At 39.6% G+C, this 17535-nt stretch overlaps 1 protein-coding gene across 1 annotated transcript; it reads right to left on the reverse strand.

Moving 5' to 3' along the window:
- On the reverse strand, positions 5804-6397 carry LOC109226085. The gene has a single exon (XM_019390889.1). It carries the CDS (start codon positions 6395-6397, stop codon positions 5804-5806), a length of 594 nt encoding a protein of 197 aa, XP_019246434.1.

Raw genomic sequence — 17535 nt, forward strand, 5'->3', positions numbered from 1 at the left:
TAGTAGATGATTATGGTTGTAGCTGATATTATCACCATTTCGCTTCACGTTTCATTAATACTTTATGGCTTAGTAAGAACCTAATTATATCTCCATGGTTTATGCACTTAATTTCAATTACTCAACGAAACCCATGATTTCAAAAGCAAAAAAAATAGATAATTAAGTTGATGGTTCACCATTGGCTTGCCTAACGACGGCACTGGGTGCCATCACGGCCTATGCTGGGAAATGGTTCGTGACACCCACGCTCAGTATCACAAATCGCACGGCGTGGTCACGTGCTACATGCCCAAACCATATCACACAAGAAATAAATATACAAGAATACATATACATGATAAGTGAATATCAAATTTTATAATCCTGAACTTGTATAAGTGACATGCTAAGGTGTATTCTTGAGCAAAGTGTGCTATTATACCTCGAAATCAAACAAATGCATCACAAAAATAACAATTATAAGGTTAAATCATGAGATTAAACTCTATTTAACCTCAAACATGGTTCAAATAACTCACATCAGGGTTACAAATATAAGAACCATCACAATATGAAGCTTAACAAGCAATCCAAGACATATCATAGCCTAAACACTACCCCGAGCATGAATAATACCCCAGTGCACGGACATGGGTTCAACCCCACACATGTGCGCCACCCATAGCACATAGCTAACACCAATAACTTAGGCAACAAGTGCCTTAACAAATTTTAGATAAGATACTTACCTCAAGCAATCTAAATTAGTACTCTAGGAAGCCCTTCCTGCGTGAATCAACCTCAGGATGGCTGGAATTTAGTCAAAATAACTTAATATCATCAATAGAAGTCATAGAAAATGATTCCAAATAATAAAGCGTCGACCTTTAACTAAAATGAAAAGTCAACCCCGAGCCCGCACCCCGGAACTCGACCAAACTAAAAAATTCCGAACATCCATTCCGATACGAGTCCGTTTATGTGTTTCATTCAATTCTAACCTCAAATCGACCCTCAAATTATCAAATTTCACTGTTCAATATCAAACAATAAAATCGAGTGAAGATCACTTACCCTTTCAATTGTGATGAAAATCCCTACAAAAATTGCCCCTAGCCAAGCTCCATAACTCCAAAAAATGAGAAGATGACCAAACCCTCGATATTAATAGTCTACCCAACTAAATTTCATTTGTGATCCACAGTGTCGAATCTTTGATATCGCATATAAGGAAAATCCATCCCAAATACGGAAACAACTTAGCCTCCCGACAACCCGCTTCGGCAGACTTCAAGCTGCATATATGGCTTCGCTCCTGCAGAAGCCCCCGCGCACCTGCGCTCCATAGTCTGCACCTGCAGACCTAGCCCTTCTAGCCTAGCTTCACATCTGTGACCACCTTCACCGTTTCTGCTGTCACACACCTACGGCCCTTCCTTTGCAGTTGTGAAAGCACCGGAAATCAGATGCCTTCTGCAACAACTAAGTCCAAGAATGATTCAAAGTCAACTCAATACACACTCGAGGCCCCTAGGACCCCGTCCAAATAAACCAACCAATCTCGAAACATGACACGGACTTACTCGAGACCCAAAATAACACCAAATAATATCAAAACCACGAATCGCACTTAAATTCAAGCCTATGGAACTAATCCAACTTTTCGAATTCAAAACTTACGTTGATCATGCCTATACAACTTGGAATGACCTTGTAACGACCCGACAAGTTGTTTTTAGATTTAGCATTCTATTCGGTGGTTCAAGGTCATGAGTGGCTTAATATTGTGTATTGTGACTTGTGTGCATGGTTGGTTTTAGTTTTTGAATGATTCAGGATTGATTTGGAAGAATGATTTTTATTTTAGAAGCTTAAGTTAGAAATATTGACTGATGTTTGATTTTTGTGAAAATGATCTTGGATAGTGTTTTGATGGCTACGATAGGTTTTTATTATTAATTTAGACCTTTGGTGTACGCCCAGAATTGAATTCAGAGGTCCATAGGCTGTTTTTAGCTTATTTTGCCGAAAGTTGGCAATTTGAGTTTTAGGAATTCCCTTAGGTTTGACCATAGGTTGACTTTATGGCTATCACGTTCGGAATTTTATTTTGGGACTTAGAATAGGTCCTTTTTATTATTAGGAACTTGTCTGCAATGTTTGGCGTCATTGCGTGTTGATTTGATAGGAATCAGACGCGTGATTGTCTTATTAGAAGTTCTTGAGTTTCATTGTAAATTTCATATGTTTTGACGTCAGATTCATGGTTTTGGATGTTATTTTGATGTCATTATTGTGACAGTGAGTTTGTATGATATTTTTAGACTTGTGTTGATGTTTCGTGTGGAGCCCCGAGGGCTTGGGTGAGTTTCGGATGCATTTTTGAGTGTTTGAAAGAGTTTTTGTTTTGTAGGTTTTAGAACAGGTGCTTCAAGTTTTACAAATGCAAGATATGGTTCGCATTTGCAAGGTATGGGATGTATTTGCGAGGTTGGCTGGGTACTGCATTGTTCTTTTTTGCAAAATTTTAATCAGATTAGCGATTGGGCTTCTAGGCTGGGGTGGTTGCAATTGCAATCATTTGATCGCTTTTGCGGAAGGCGAGGACTTCGCAAATGCGAAGGCTGTGTCGTAATTGTGACTTTTCATGGGTCCATCAGGCCCCGCATTTGTGATGGTTTTTCTACATTTGCGAGGGTTTGCATTTGCGAATCCTGGGTCGCATTTTTGACATCTACACCTAAACAAAAGGGCTGGGAAGACGAGATTGATCTCATTTCTCTGATTTTAAAACCCTAGACTTGGTAGGAGGCGATTTAGAGGAGGATTCACATACAATTATTGGGTAAGTGATTTTGATCAATTTTCAATTATATTACATGATTATATATGAGATTTAACATCTAAATCATTCGATTTGAGAAGAAATTTTGGGAAATTTTGTCTATGTTGTAAAAAATAAAAATTTGTGATTTGAGATCCAAATAGGACTCGGATTTGCAAAACAAAATACATATATGGACTCGTGGGGTTATGAGTAGTCAAGATCTACCATTGGACTCGGGTTTTGATCGAGCGGGCCCGGGTTGACTTTTATTGGATTTTGGGGAATTGTATAAGGATCTTAACTTTATTTATTGGAATTGGTTTCTCTTGCATTATTTGATATTATTAAGTCGATTTTGGTTCGATTTGAGCCGAGCGGAGGCGAATATTTGAGGAAAGACATTTCTAATGTATTGATTGAGGGCTTTTGAGGTAAGTATCTTGCATATCTTTGTGAGGGGGAACCACCCTGTAGGGACTGGTTTAATTGTACTATTTGAATTACATGGAAGATATGTGCACAAGGTGACCAGTGTAACACTTCTTTTTATGTGAAAAATGACCGGTTTAGACTCTTAGGTTTCTTATATGCATTTAATTGAAGTTGTCATATCATGTTATATCTTTAATTGTCGAGTTCACTCTAATATGCTTTAATCGAAGTTCATATTACATATTACCTCTTTCATTGTTGAGTTATATTTATTTGACATTTTCATTACATATTACCTCTTTCATTGTTGAATTTTCTTATTTGAAGTCATTATTACATGTCATCTCTCTTATTGTTGAGTTATTCTTATTTGAAGTCATTACTACATGTTATATCTTTCATTGTTGAGTTTATTCTCCCGTTTCATTGAGCGTTTGTTATTCTTGTGTTACCGTACTCTCGTGTTATGGTTGTTCTTGTTGTTGTAATTAGTGTTGGTGAGTCATGGGGTATGTATTGTTGTGTTATTGGTATTGTTGTTATGGCAACGTTGTGGCATATGGACACGTGTGGTGCGAGTTATTATGTTGTGTTGTTGTGTTTATGAAACATGTGGAATTGCTGAGAAGATTGTCAGGGTGTTTGCACGTCAGTTGTCCGTACTATTATTATTATTGATATTTACACATGCGGCGAGACAAGGCAGGCTATATATGTTGGGTTTGCACATGTGGCGAGACAAGGTGGGATAATTATTGATGAGCATGTGGCGAGACAAGGCGGGCATTTACTTTGATGTTGCGCACGCGGCAAGACAAGAGGGCTATGTTGGGATGATTTGTGGCTTGGGGGCATTGTAATTGATGATATTTATGTGGTGGTGCGACTTTCTTATGTGTGATGCATATTAGAGGTTTTTTTGTGTTGTTTCAAATGTGCTACTTGGTATCTCTGATTTTACCTATTGACTTGAGCTTTGATAGTACACTTGCACAAGCATACACCATAACATGTTATTTATATCGGTCCATGAGTATGAAACTTGATGTTCATTTATCATGTACGTGTATTCTTGTATCCCTGCCTTTTGTGTATGTATTGCACTGGTGGCACGTGAGTTGTCCATTCAGATATGAGATATTGTTACTATTAGCACATGAGTTATCCATGAGGATCTGAGCTATTATTGGTATTGGCACGTGAGTCGTCCGTGCAACACGTGAGTTGTCCGTGCGGTTGTGACTGATAATGTGGGCACGAGATGCCATGTGATTATGATTTGTGATTTGGGGACTCGTGATTTGTGAACATGAGGTGTGGTGTCTCGGGGTGATTCTTGTGCAAACCTTGTGATAGAAAGGTTGATTATTTGGTTGTCATTGTTTTCCTTAATTGGTTTCACTGGTTCTTTAATTGTGTTTCTACTCGCCATATTATCACCCGTTTACTCCTTGTTGCTATTTGTTGTTGCTACTTTCCATTGCTAGCGTGATATTGTTATTCCTTACATGTTTGGGTTTACATTGATATTTGATTCCTCTGTTAGCTTTATATGAATATTTTGCATAGGTTATTATGTATGGTAGGTATCTTGACTTGAACCTTGTCACTACTCCACCGAGGTTAATCTTGATACTTACTGATTACCGTTATGGTGTACACATGCTACGCTTCTGTACATTTTTGTGCAGGTCAAGGTACCTCGGGGCCTTCTGTCCATTAATTAGCTGTTGGAGATTCGCTACGGAGACTTCAAGGTATACTTGCCATTGCGTTCGTAGGTCTCGGAGTCACCTTCGGGAGCTTTACTTCATTTCCATTTATTTTAACTCCAAATAGTGATATATTTGATATCTAGTTACTCTTAGTAGACCTTATGACTTCGTACTACCGGTTTAGGGAAATGTATAACTATTGATCATATTTAGCCACATATATCATTTACTGGTTTATCATTAATGGTCAAATGGTTTAAATCTATTAATAACTCAGCATGTATTAAGCTTACCTACTTCTAGGGACTAGGTGCCATCACGATCCTCAAGGTGGGATTTTGGGTCGTGACAGACCTCAAATTAAATGCAAGTCCCAAATGAACAACGGACCTATACTAACTCCGGAACCACAATCCGAACCCGACATCATAAAAGTCAACTCCTAGTCAAACCTATCAACCTTCCAAACCTTCAATTTTCCAACTTCCACCAATTCAAGCCAAAACAACATGGGAACCTCCAAATTCAAATGTAGACATACGCCTAAGTTAAAAATAACCATACAAAGCTATTGGAATCATCAAAACATCCTCCAGAAGTTGACTACATAAAAGACAAACTCCGGTCAATTCTTCCAACTTAGACATCCAACCTTGAGACTAAGTGTCTCAATTCAATCCAAAACTTCCCTAAAACCAACCCAACCAGCCCGGCAAGTCTCGTAATCACAAACACACATTTCTAAAGCATCAAATAGGGGGAACGGGCTAAAATACTCAAAACAGCCGGTTGGGTCATTACAATCTCCCCCTGTTAAACAAACGTCCATCCTCGAACGAGTCTAGAATCATACCCGGAGTCTCAAAAAGGTTAGGATATCTAGTCTACATCTCTTTCTTGTTTTTCCAAGTAGCTTCCTCGAATGGGTGACCTCTAATTGCACCGTTCTGAAGTCCAAAACATGTGACGGATCCCCATGATACTTTCGGAGCATAGCAACATGAAACACTAGGTGAACTCCCAATAGACTAGGTGGTAAGGCAAGTTCATAGGCCACCTCTCCAACTCTCTCAAGTACCTCAAAAGGACAAATATACCTACGACTCAACTTTCCCTTCCTTTCGAACCTCAACAAACCCATCATCGGCGAAACTCTAAGTAGTACCTTCTCAGCCACCATATATGCAACATCACGAGCCTTCTTGTTAGCATAAAACATCTGCCTGGACTGTGCTGTGTGAATTTGCTCTGGAATAAACTTCACCTTCTCCAAAGCATCATGGAACAAATTAGTGCCCAACAACCTAGCCTCCCCAGGCTCAAACAACCCAACTAGAGAACGACATTGCCTCCCATATAAGGCCTTATAAAGAGCCTTTTGGATACCCGATTGGTAGTAGTTATTGTAGGAGAACTCTGCTACGGAATAAACTGATCCCATGATCCTCCAAAATAATTGACACAAACATGTCCTCGAAGATCTGAATAGTGCACTCAGACTGCCTGTCCGTTTGGGGATGAAATATTGTATTCAGCTCAACCTATATTCCGAGCTCACGCTGCACTCCTCTGCAAAAATGCAATGTAAATTGTGTTCCTCAATCAGAGTTAATAGACACGGACACCCAACGAAGGCGAACAATCTCCCGAATATAAATCCTAACCAGCTGCTTTGAAGAACAAGTAGTCATGACAGGAATGAAGTGAGCAGACTTGGTCAGTCTGTCCACAATGACCCACACTTCATCGAATCTCCTCAAGGTCCGTCGAAGCCCAACTATAAAATCCATAGTGATACACCCCCATTTCCACTCCATAATATCAAGCCTCTAAAGCAAACTATAGGGTCTCTGATGTGCGTACTTCACCTGCTGATAGTTCAAACACCGAGAGACATACTCAACTATATCTTTCTTCATCCTCCACCACCAATCCATCGAATCATGGTACATCTTCGCGGCCCCCAATGAATGGAATACTGCGAACTATGGGCCTCCTCAAGAATAAGCTCTCGCAACCCATCCACATTTGGAACACAGATACGACCCTGTAGCTTTAATAACCCATCATCACCAATAATAACCTCCTTCGCATCACCATGTTGCACTTTGTCCCTCGGGATAAACAATTGGGGATTATCATACTCACGCGTATTGATGTGCTTAAACAATGACGACACAGATACAACACAAGCATGAACTCCACTAGAATCCGAAATATCCAACCTCACGAATCGATTGGCTAAACCTTGAACATCCAATGCTAACGGTATCTCCCCAACAGGAATATAAGCAAGACTCCCCATGCTCTTAGCCATCCTACTCAAAGCATTGGCCACCACAATGGCCTTCCCCCAATGACAAAGAATGGTGATATTATAGTTCTTGAGTTGCTCTAACCACCTCCATTGCCTCAATTTCATATCCTTTTGCTTGAATAAGTGCTGGAGACTCACGCCATCTGTGAACACCTCACAAGTCATGCCGTAAAGATAATGCCTCCAATTCTTGAGCGCATGAACAATGGCTGCTAACTCCAAATTGTGAACAGGGTTGTTCTTCTCATGGGGCGCAACTGACCACAAAGCATAAGCAATAACTCTACCCTCCCAAATCAACACACATCCAATGTCAATCCGAAAAGCATTGTGAGCACGTGATTTTTGCCTTGCTTGAACTATTCCTATAGAATTCTTAAAATTAGGATTTTTCTTTTATTATTTGAATTTTAGGGAATTAATTGCATGATTTTGTGTTTGGTTTGCCTTTTATGTGCATTTTTAGTTGTCAAAATAATAAAAAAAATTACTCACAGTGAGGACCCAGTTCTAGATTTTTAGATTAATTAACATCATTGAAAATAAGAGAAAATAATTAAAAATAGTCTTTTGTATTGTTTACTTTCAATTTTGATTTTTCCTTAAGCTTTCTTTTAAAACTAGGATTTGTTTAACTTTTGAGAATTGATTAGTTTAAATTTTACAATTAAATCAAGTCTGTCCATTTTTAATTTTTGTATTTAACAAAATTCAAAAAAAGAAGAAAAATAAAAGAAAAATAAATAATAGAAAAGAGTTAATTAAAATGAAATAAGAGAAAAGGAAACAGGCTAGCCCAACTAAAATAACCCAACCCCCGCCTGTCCAGCCCAAATCCCCAACCCAGTCCGGTCCAGAGACGCCCAAAACGGCGNCCCCCCCCCCCCTTAAACTCGTCTTTCCTCACCCCAGCATTCACCAGAGATCACCCTCTCCGTCTCCGCTGTCCGCCGTCGCCGGAAATCGCCCACGGCGGCGGCGAGTCTCCAAACCACCCAAATTTACGCCCCATGCTCCTCTCCTCCCCCCCCCCTTCCATATCCATGGCCATTTTCCCTCAAAAATCAACTAAACCCTTCGAATCTTAGATCAAAATCTCGGCCAAAAACCCTACCTCTTCCAAATCTGACTAAAATTATACCCTACAGTCTCCTTGACCTCCTCATTCCGAAACCCTAACCAAAACCTTTGAAATCTAAGTAAAACTTCACAAATTTCGGATCTAGGGTTCGAAGGGTCTGGACCTCTTTGGATTTTCAATGTTCGGGTTAATTTCAGTTGACATTGCTTGATTAGTAATGGCCAAATAGACATATAACATCAACGAGTTGAAAACCGGTCAGCTTAAAGCTCAAATCAGTGAGTTCTTCTTAAATTTCTTTCTCTTTTCTATCTGTAGATTTTCCCTTTGTATGCCTTAGTTTTCTTATTGTTTTTGCTTGATTTTATCTCAGTATTTCGTTTCTTTTAGGATTGATTTAGGGTTTGCTTGGCTCTTATTTTTTTCATTTTTAATTTGACTGAAACCACACAATTCCTGTTTAATTATTTGGTTCGATTAGTTAGTACTTCTGCCCATGTGGATTGTTTGCATTTGATTGAATTTTTCTCATACTAATGTCGTTGAATATTGATTATTCTTTAATTGGTTTGATAATGGTAGTTTGCAACCCGAAAATCAGTAGTTAGCTAGTATTAAAATTTGGGTTGGGATTTGTTTAGCTGATTAATTTTCAGAATTTTAGTTTAACCACAGTAAGTTAGAGAGGCTAGGATAATTAGCTTAATGTTGGTAATTTTAGGAACAATCCAGGGGTACTTCAGGTATTTTTACTTAAGGAATATTGTGGTATTAGGGAATAAAACTCCCTAGAAGCTTCTAGGTAGGGTTCAAAGTAAAATTTCAGAAAGTTAGTAATGTAACTTGGGCAATAAGTCAGTAAATAAGGGACTAAAATAGTTAAATACTGAAAATAAAAGAGGGACTTAGGGGTAAAACAAAGAGTTGAAGGCTGCCCTTAGTTTTGCCTATAAAAGGGCATGCCTAGTGCCTTAATTCACAAGTTTTCATCCCCTGAAAAATTCCCCTCAAAAAGTGTTCTACAAGTTTTGAGCAATCTGAAAATTTGAATTTGGAATTCAAATACCAAATCTGAAACTTCAAAGTTAGAAAGTTGACTTTAGATCTAAAATCCTCAGAAAAACCAAAAAAAAAGCACAAAAACTCCCAAAATACTGTCCTATTGGAAATCTTAGGTTAATTTTGAAATTTGGTTGTTGAATTACATCTTCTAGCTCAATATCTAGTTATTGAAGTTTTTGAAGTCTCTTGGGTCAATTTCGAGTTCATTTGGATTTTATTCAAGCTGTGTTTGGTTGATTTACTGATCCTATTGATTTATCACACTTCCTGGGTTATTGAACTTGTTTCTGGGCTGTGTTTGGGTCATCTGCTTGTCATCTGCTACTGCTGACCTCTCCTTTTCTTCTTATATTGCAATTTCCAGGTACAAATTCTAAACCGTGGTGATGTATATCTGATTTGAGAAGTTGAAAATGGAAATCCTATCACTCTTTGCCTGATGTTTATGTTATCAGCTTTTATTCAACTTAGTTAGTTAAATTTCATTTTAGTAGTTAGCTGTTGTAACTAAACTTGACTGTATGAAATTTTTCGGACTTGCTGTAGTTAATTTTATTGGTTATTCTATTAACTCGAGGTCAAATCTGTGAATACTTGTACAGGTCCACCTCTCGTGTGCTTTAACATAATTGATAGCTTAATTTGTTCATTATGAGCATGTTGAAAATGAGGCTCAGGATAATTAAATCGCTGTTAGCTTTCAGATTTAGAATATTAAGGATAGTTTCACGTGTGTTAACAGGAGAATCATAAGTAGTAATAGGATTAGATTCGATCAGTTCAACTGATTTCATCATATAGCTGATAATCATTTTAGTTAATCATGGCTCCCTATAGTTGTTTGTGTTAATTCATAGCTTAATAACTTCTCGTGAATAAATGCTTTAAATCTAATTGACAATATGAAATCTAGTACGCTTGGCAGTTTCAAAAGACAAAATGATTGGTTTATTTCATTGACTCGTTTCTAGGTTCAGTCCGCAAATACATTTCATAATACGTAGTGGTTGCAATCAGTAAGCTGTTGAAATTTTCAGAATAAGTATGTTAGATTCCCAAAGTGCACATGAGTTGAATATGTATGCAAAATTGGATTAAGGTCAGAATTAGACTTGTGTGTGGGCTAAACTGGACACCCCTTTGGTTAAATATTGCTTGGGCCTGATTTTCGTCTACACGAGGCCCACGTCTGGGCATTGTTTCTTTGCACATGCAGGTTTGGATCTGTTTAGGGCTAGTTTTAAGGCCCAAAACGCTAAAAGCTTCATTGAGGCTGCTTTATTTAAGTTCAACACCTATCTGAATACTTTAGTAATGACACATTGGCATGCTAATTAATAAGGGCCTTTTCTTTTATTATTAGAGACAACACACGATAGAAAAATCATAGTCCTTTAGGTTGGCTTTAAAATCAATGAGGTGTGTCGCGCCAAATAAAATCACAAATCGCGTGGCCCTCTTTAAATGTTCGCAAAAAATACTTAGACTCCGGGACGTGCCATTTACCGAATTTCATGGCCTTCCGCAAAGTTAATAATACGCTAGTTTGCTTTAGGCCCGGCCTTTAATAATACTACCTTCCTAAATTCGGGTGCACATTTATGTGACCCAAATTCAAATCCCAACGAAGTTGAAATATGTCAAAAACTACGGGTGCATTTATGTGACGTGGTTCGAGACGTGTTTTAACGACGTTGCAATTCTCTTTAAAATAATAAATAAAAGCGGTTCAAAGTCAGAAAGCACATAGATTAAAACATGTATTAAAATCAGATATTTAGCCATTTATAACAGTTGAGCGACCACGCTAGAACCACGGAACCGGGGAATGCCTAACACCTTCTCCCAGGTTTACAGAATTCCTTACTCGAATTTCTGGTTCGCGGACTGTTAAACAGAGTCATATTTTCCTCGATTCGGGATTCAACCGGTGACTTGGGACACCATAAATCTCTCAAGTGGCGACTCTGAATCTTAATAAACAAATCCCGTTTCGATTGTCCTTTAATTGGAAAAACTCCTTTACGCCCTTGCGGGGTGTAGGAAAAAAGGAGGTGTGACAGCTCTGGCGACTCTACTGGGGACAAGGACCCAGAACTTCGGTTCAGGGTTCAGAATTTGATCTTGGAATAATTGTTGTATTTGGCTTTGTTTATTATCTAATTTTATTACATGTTTGGGACTAACATGCAAAATGTTGCTTTTTACCGCTTTGATATTATTTGAATTGTATATAAACTGTGGCGAAACCCTTCTCTTCTCACCTCCGGGGATGTGCTCGCTGGTTGAGACTCCCTATTCTTTTAGTGTCATACCTTAAAGTAAGAAAGAGGCTGGACAAGTTACTAAGCCGGATGGCCTTTTGGTTCCCGGTACGTAGCCCCCTCCTCGACTCGAGTTGCCCGCTCGGGTGCACAGTCTAGAACATATACCCAGGTTCTGAACCTAGAATAACTCAGCCTCATGTCGGATCCCTAGTAGGAACGCTTATCTGCATCATGTGCATTTTGACTTAGGGGACTCAACACAGGGGTTGGGTCCGTCTAGGACAGGTGTACCCGGAATAATAGACCATCCTGATGCATCCTACTTGTGCATTTGTCTGTTTTGGATTTTCATGCTGACCGGCTTTTAAAGGAAATAGAGATATGAGGGTTAAAGAGAGATAATTACCTGTTTGGGAAAAAACCAATGTCCAAATAGCGTCGAAACTCTACCGAATTTTTGAGAAAAATAGAAAAAGAAAGAAAAAACAAGGGAAAAAAAGAGTCTTGTTTTTAAAAATAGCTTGTTTTATTTTCCAATGGAAAATGAAAGAGAAAAAAAGGTGTCTTGTTTACAAAAATAGTTTGCTTTATGGAAAAAGAAGAAAAGAAAAAAAAACATCTTGTTTTCAAAAAATAGTTTGTTTTATTTGCCAATGGAAAATGAAAGAGAAAAAAAAGGAGTCATGTTTTCAAAAATAGTTTATTGTGATTGCCCGAACTACGCCAGTTTGATTCCCATAGGCTGTGGGATACGTAGGCAACCCCCATCGGGTCCAACTTCTTTTTGCGAAAATAGTCCAAAATGAACAAAAATTTATTTTTATTGTAAATATGTAAGGTGATGCCGTTTTTGTCAAAAATAGCCGAATGTTCCTGAAAGGGACGCCGGAAGGCTGATTTTGCATAAACAGCCACCTTTGGTCCTTTTCCACTTTTTGGCCAGTTAGCGGGCACAGCCTTAAAATCTTCTTCTTGAAGTGCTACAAGGCCGTATCCGCAAAACCAGCTGTCTGTTTTAAATTAGAAATTGGAAAAAAAGATAGTGCCATTTTTCCCTTTTAGGTCAAAATAAGTGATTAAATCACCTTAATAATGTGAAGGATGAGCACGATTCAAAATGAACCTTTCTCAATCATGCATAAAATCCTTTGGAGTTGCGTCTATGGTGGAACGATCTAGGAGGAGAAGGGCAAGATGAAGTCAAAAAATATTTGAAAGGGCTTACCAGTTTGTTGGAGATTGTGCCTCGGGGAGACATCATAAGAGCATTGGTCACATGCTGGGACCCGGCACACAACGTGTTCCATTTTTTAGACTTTGAACTCACCCCGACCTTAGAAGAAATAGCTGGATACATCGGAAATGCTGAGGTTCCTTTAAGACACAAGTACTTGGTGTCCCCGAGAACCGTAGCTGTGCACCGATTCTTAGACTCACTGAAGATAAGCAGGACGGTCCACAACACAGATCTGGCAAATGGCTTTTGTACTCCACACTTCATATACCACAGATATGGCCACATAGGAGGGTTCAACAACCCGGAAAACAAGATATGTAGCAAAGGAAACCGCCAAAAATGGGAAGAACATAGGCGTTTTGCTTTTATGGTGGTCTTTTTGGGGCTTTTGGTATTCCCGAGGAAAGATGGAAATATTGACATAAAAATAGCTGGGGTCGTCAGCACTCTACTCACTCAAGCCAAAAGCACTCTTGCGCCCATGATATTAGCTGAAATCTTCCGCGCTCTTACAGCCTGCAAAGCCGGAGGAGACTTCTTTGAGGGGTGCAATCTATTGTTGCAAATGTGGATGACTGAACACCTGTGCCATTGTCCTCAGTTCCTGAGTTATGGATCTACAGAGAAAACCTGTATAGAGGAGTTTTATACGAGGATTAAGGGGGTCATCCTGCCTGAAGGAGTCAAGGGTTGGACATCATACTTTCGGTCCCTCACTGTCGGTCAAATAGAGTGGACGTTTGGATGGTTACCTGTCAATGAAATCATATATATGCCAGCAGCGGGGCCACACTTCCTCTTGATGGGTCTTAAGAGCATTCAGCCTTATGCTCCGTATCGGGTTTTAAGGCAACTCGGGAGATGCCAAGTAGTGCCAAAAGACGACGATCTTAGTATCCAAGTGGTTGAGATTGGTCCTGATGGCCAGTTTCCTGAAGCAAAGGTTCGCCAGGTCTGGAGCGAATGTCAATACTTGGCGGCGAATACCTATGTACGGGATCGATCTAAAGGAGAAGTGTCACATGAGTATCACGCCTGGTATAGAAGGGAAGTAACATTTGGGAGGCCGGCCAAAAGACCTCACCTCCAGGATTTTGCCGAATCATCGCAAGAACAATGGGCCTGGTTAGATAATGAAAATGAATACAGAGCCAAAATAGGAGAATTAGAAAGGCAAGTTCGAGAACCTCAGTTTGCAAACAGTGTGCAAGCCGCAGCCGATGAGGGTGAGAAGAAGAAATTGGCCAAAGAGAATGAAGCCTTACGAGCCCAAATCCAAAATATGAAGATAGCGGCCGAAAATCCCGTTAGGAGTGCCAAGGATGCAAAGCTTATCGAAAATCTAAGACAAAAAGTGAATGACTACAGTTTTGACCTCAACAAGGCAGAAAGGGAATTAGCCGGGGTTCGAAAACAATTGGCTAAAAACGCGGAAGAACGGGCCCGCATGGTTAAGCAGTTTAAAGAAGAATACGATAATGAGTTCACGGGATTAAAGAAAAGGGTCATTGCCACAGAGAACAAAATGATCAAACAGGCAAAAGAATTCTAGGTTGAAAGAAAGCACTGCTACACGGCGTTGGCACAATTAGAAATGGATTTGCAACAACCCCAGGAACAAAACCAGGTAGCCGAGCAGACTTTGGAGGCCAGGGCCCAACAGATAGGGCGGTTGCTTCAAGAAAAGGGCAGAATCAGAGAGAGAATCTTAACCGTTGCTCACTACATTACTAGGAAATGCCAAGTGTGCGAGAACATGACTCACACCACCTTCTTTGCATCAGTGATGATATTTGTGAAGCAGATAATGAGTGACCAGGACAAACTTCAAGGGGAACTTGCATATAGGCCCGCGGCGAGACCGAACGATGTCCCGCGGGCACCGGGAGCTTTAATGTATTTATGACTGTCATTTGAGTCTGTATTTCCTTTTCTACTAGAGTCTGTCAGTTGTCTGAATGTGTATTTTCTGTCAGTCAGTTAATTGAGTCTGTATTTTTGTTTGAAATAGAATAGGGATGGTGGAGTCTGTAGTTCTTCACTTCATTAGAGTCTGTTAGTTGTTTTAATCTGTCAGTTTTGAGTCTTTGTAATCGAAGTATTTGCTATCAATAAAATTGAAAATTCCAAAACATTTTGTTTCTATTTTACATATATTTTTCAAGAACTACGCTTGGTCTGATTCATGCAGGGTCATGATACGTAGGCAATCTACATAGGATTCGACCGTAACAAAATAAAAGAAATAGAAAAAAAGAAAAGAAAAAAGAGTGGAAAATAAGAGAGAAAATGCAAATGAAAAGAGAGAAAGGCAAGAAACAAGCAATGGAAAAACAATAGGGAAGAATGAGAGAAAAGGCATGGCAAATATAGAAAAAAGAAAGCCGGGATGACGCATGCAACCAAGCAAAGGCATAATAGAAATGGTTAACTGCTTAGGTGCATTCATTCCCCAAATGTGCGGCTACCTATCTGTTAATGCTCTAACCGCTAACAAAGTTGTTGTTGATGATGAGTCCAGGCAGGTGGTTAGTTGATTGGCATTCTGGCAACCCATTCCTACAACACCTGGTCAAAAAAAAAAAAACAAGTTGATCATGGCCAACCAGGAACTTGACGCGAGTGTTATCGATCCTTCGAGAGAGGTGGGAGAGTTGGATGTTAATGTGATGAAAGAAGAGATGTATAAACTGAAACAACAGATGGCCAAGATGTATCAAGTATGGGAAAAAATGGGCACCCGATATCAACCAGAATCCATTGCCGGCCCATCATGAGACAACTATGACCGAGATAGTGCATAAGGGAGGGGAGCCTAAGAATTCTTCACAGACCGTCATGATGATTCGGTCCAGTGAGGTCGGGCCGGTTGAAAGGTCAACAAGTGGGAAATCGGTGATCAGGTTGGGCGGGACAGACAGTGAGCCATCTGCGGTAGTCAAGAAAGGGTCCTCAAGTGAGGTTGCAACGAAACAAGAAAGGGCAAAAGTGGTTGTTCCAGGAGTGTCGAACAAGCCTATCGTGATTGTGGAGGGTGCCCACACAGGTCTCGTCATTGTCAAGCCAGGGGCAGTGAAGCATCTGGTGTCACCAGTTCCAAAGCCTGTGGTTGTCTTTGATGAGGAGTTGATTTGAGAGGGTCCAAAGTTTATTTGATGAAGTAAACACGGTGGAAATCGGGGGAGGCTCTGGTAACGAAGAGGTTCATTTTGTCAGGCCTAATGTGAAGATCAACAATTGGGAAGCTACTCCTTTTCCTACTCCGAGGGAGCTTTGGTAGTGGGTTTTGATTTTCCTTTAGTTGTCTGGATTATTCCAGGGTTGTGATTTAGGTTCTACAAACGTGTTAAACCTTGTTATCTTCAATTTCAATGAAATGCAATTTCCCTTCTTCTTCATTCCTGATAGTTTCATTTTTGTTTTTCTTTTCTTTCTTGTACAGTTCTTTCTATGCTGGTCTCAATGACATGACATGCATGAGGAATCTTCGGCCCAGTCTTAAAAGATGGTCTAATTCTGAAGTAATAACACAAGAAATTGAGTGTGATGATGAATTGGAACATGACGATGGTCAAAACCGGCCTGGAGCAATTGAGTCTGATTAATGAAAAGAGATTGGCAGCAGTATGTCATGGCCAATTTTACCAACAGAGAATGGCGAGAGCATATAACAAGAAAGTGCGTCCACGAAAGTTCGAAGTAGGACAGCTAGTGCTGAGACGTATTTTGCCTCATTGGGCTGAAGCAAAAGGAAAGTTCGCCTCAAACTGGCAGGGGCCATTTGTTGTAACCAGAGTGTTGTCCAATGGTGCACTATATTTAACAAATGTAGAAGGCAAATGTGTGGATATGGTTAGTAATTATGGTGAAATCAAAAGATGTTACGTATGTTTTCCTCATGTTTGTTAAATTGTGTAGTTTGTACTTGGCATGTTTTGGAGATTGGAATGACGAAGGCATTTTGTTCTGCTATCCAAACACTTTATCCATTGTTACCCCTTTGAGCCTCGGTTATTTTCTTGCATACCCCTCTTTCGGAATCAATAATAAAACTCGTAAGCCCGAGCGGGGAAAGTAAGTGGAGAAATAAGAGAAAAACAGTGAAAAAGACAAAAAAGAGAAAAGAAAAAGGGAAGAAAAGAAAAAAGAAGAGAAAAGAAAAGAAAAGGAAAACAAGAAGAGAAAATAAAAAGAAAAGAAAAGAGAAGGAAAAGAAAAGAGATGCAAAAGAAAGAAAAGAAAAAGTGGAAGAAAAGAAGAATCACAACGACAAAAGTAGTCACCTGAACTACGTTTGACTTGATCCTGAAAGGGTACGTAGGCAGCCTCTCTCTGAGGTTCAGTCACACCGAAATAAAAGTCCGAAAGTCCCCAAGGAAGAAACTGGGGCACAAGTTGTGGTTGTGCAAGAGATTTGATTCCGAAAGTTGTAGTGTTGAACCCACGTCGAATTGTTTTTGAGCCTGTGATACCCTTTCTTTGTAACCCTGTCCAAAAGCCTGCATTACGGTCCAAAGAAAGACCTTCTGATCAGTCTTCAGGGAATGTCAAGTCGAGCAGGAAGAGGTGATTTATGTTAGGGACAACGTTCTGGTCCAAGCAGAAGAATGATGAA

This window comes from Nicotiana attenuata, chromosome 5, assembly GCF_001879085.1.
Source record: "Nicotiana attenuata strain UT chromosome 5, NIATTr2, whole genome shotgun sequence".
Classification (NCBI taxonomy): Eukaryota; Viridiplantae; Streptophyta; class Magnoliopsida; order Solanales; family Solanaceae; genus Nicotiana; species Nicotiana attenuata.

Excerpts from the sequence above, each read along its gene's own strand:
- LOC109226085 (XM_019390889.1), bottom strand. The coding sequence starts at position 6,397 with ATGGGATCAGTTTATTCCGTAGCAGAGTTCTCCTACAATAACTACTAC.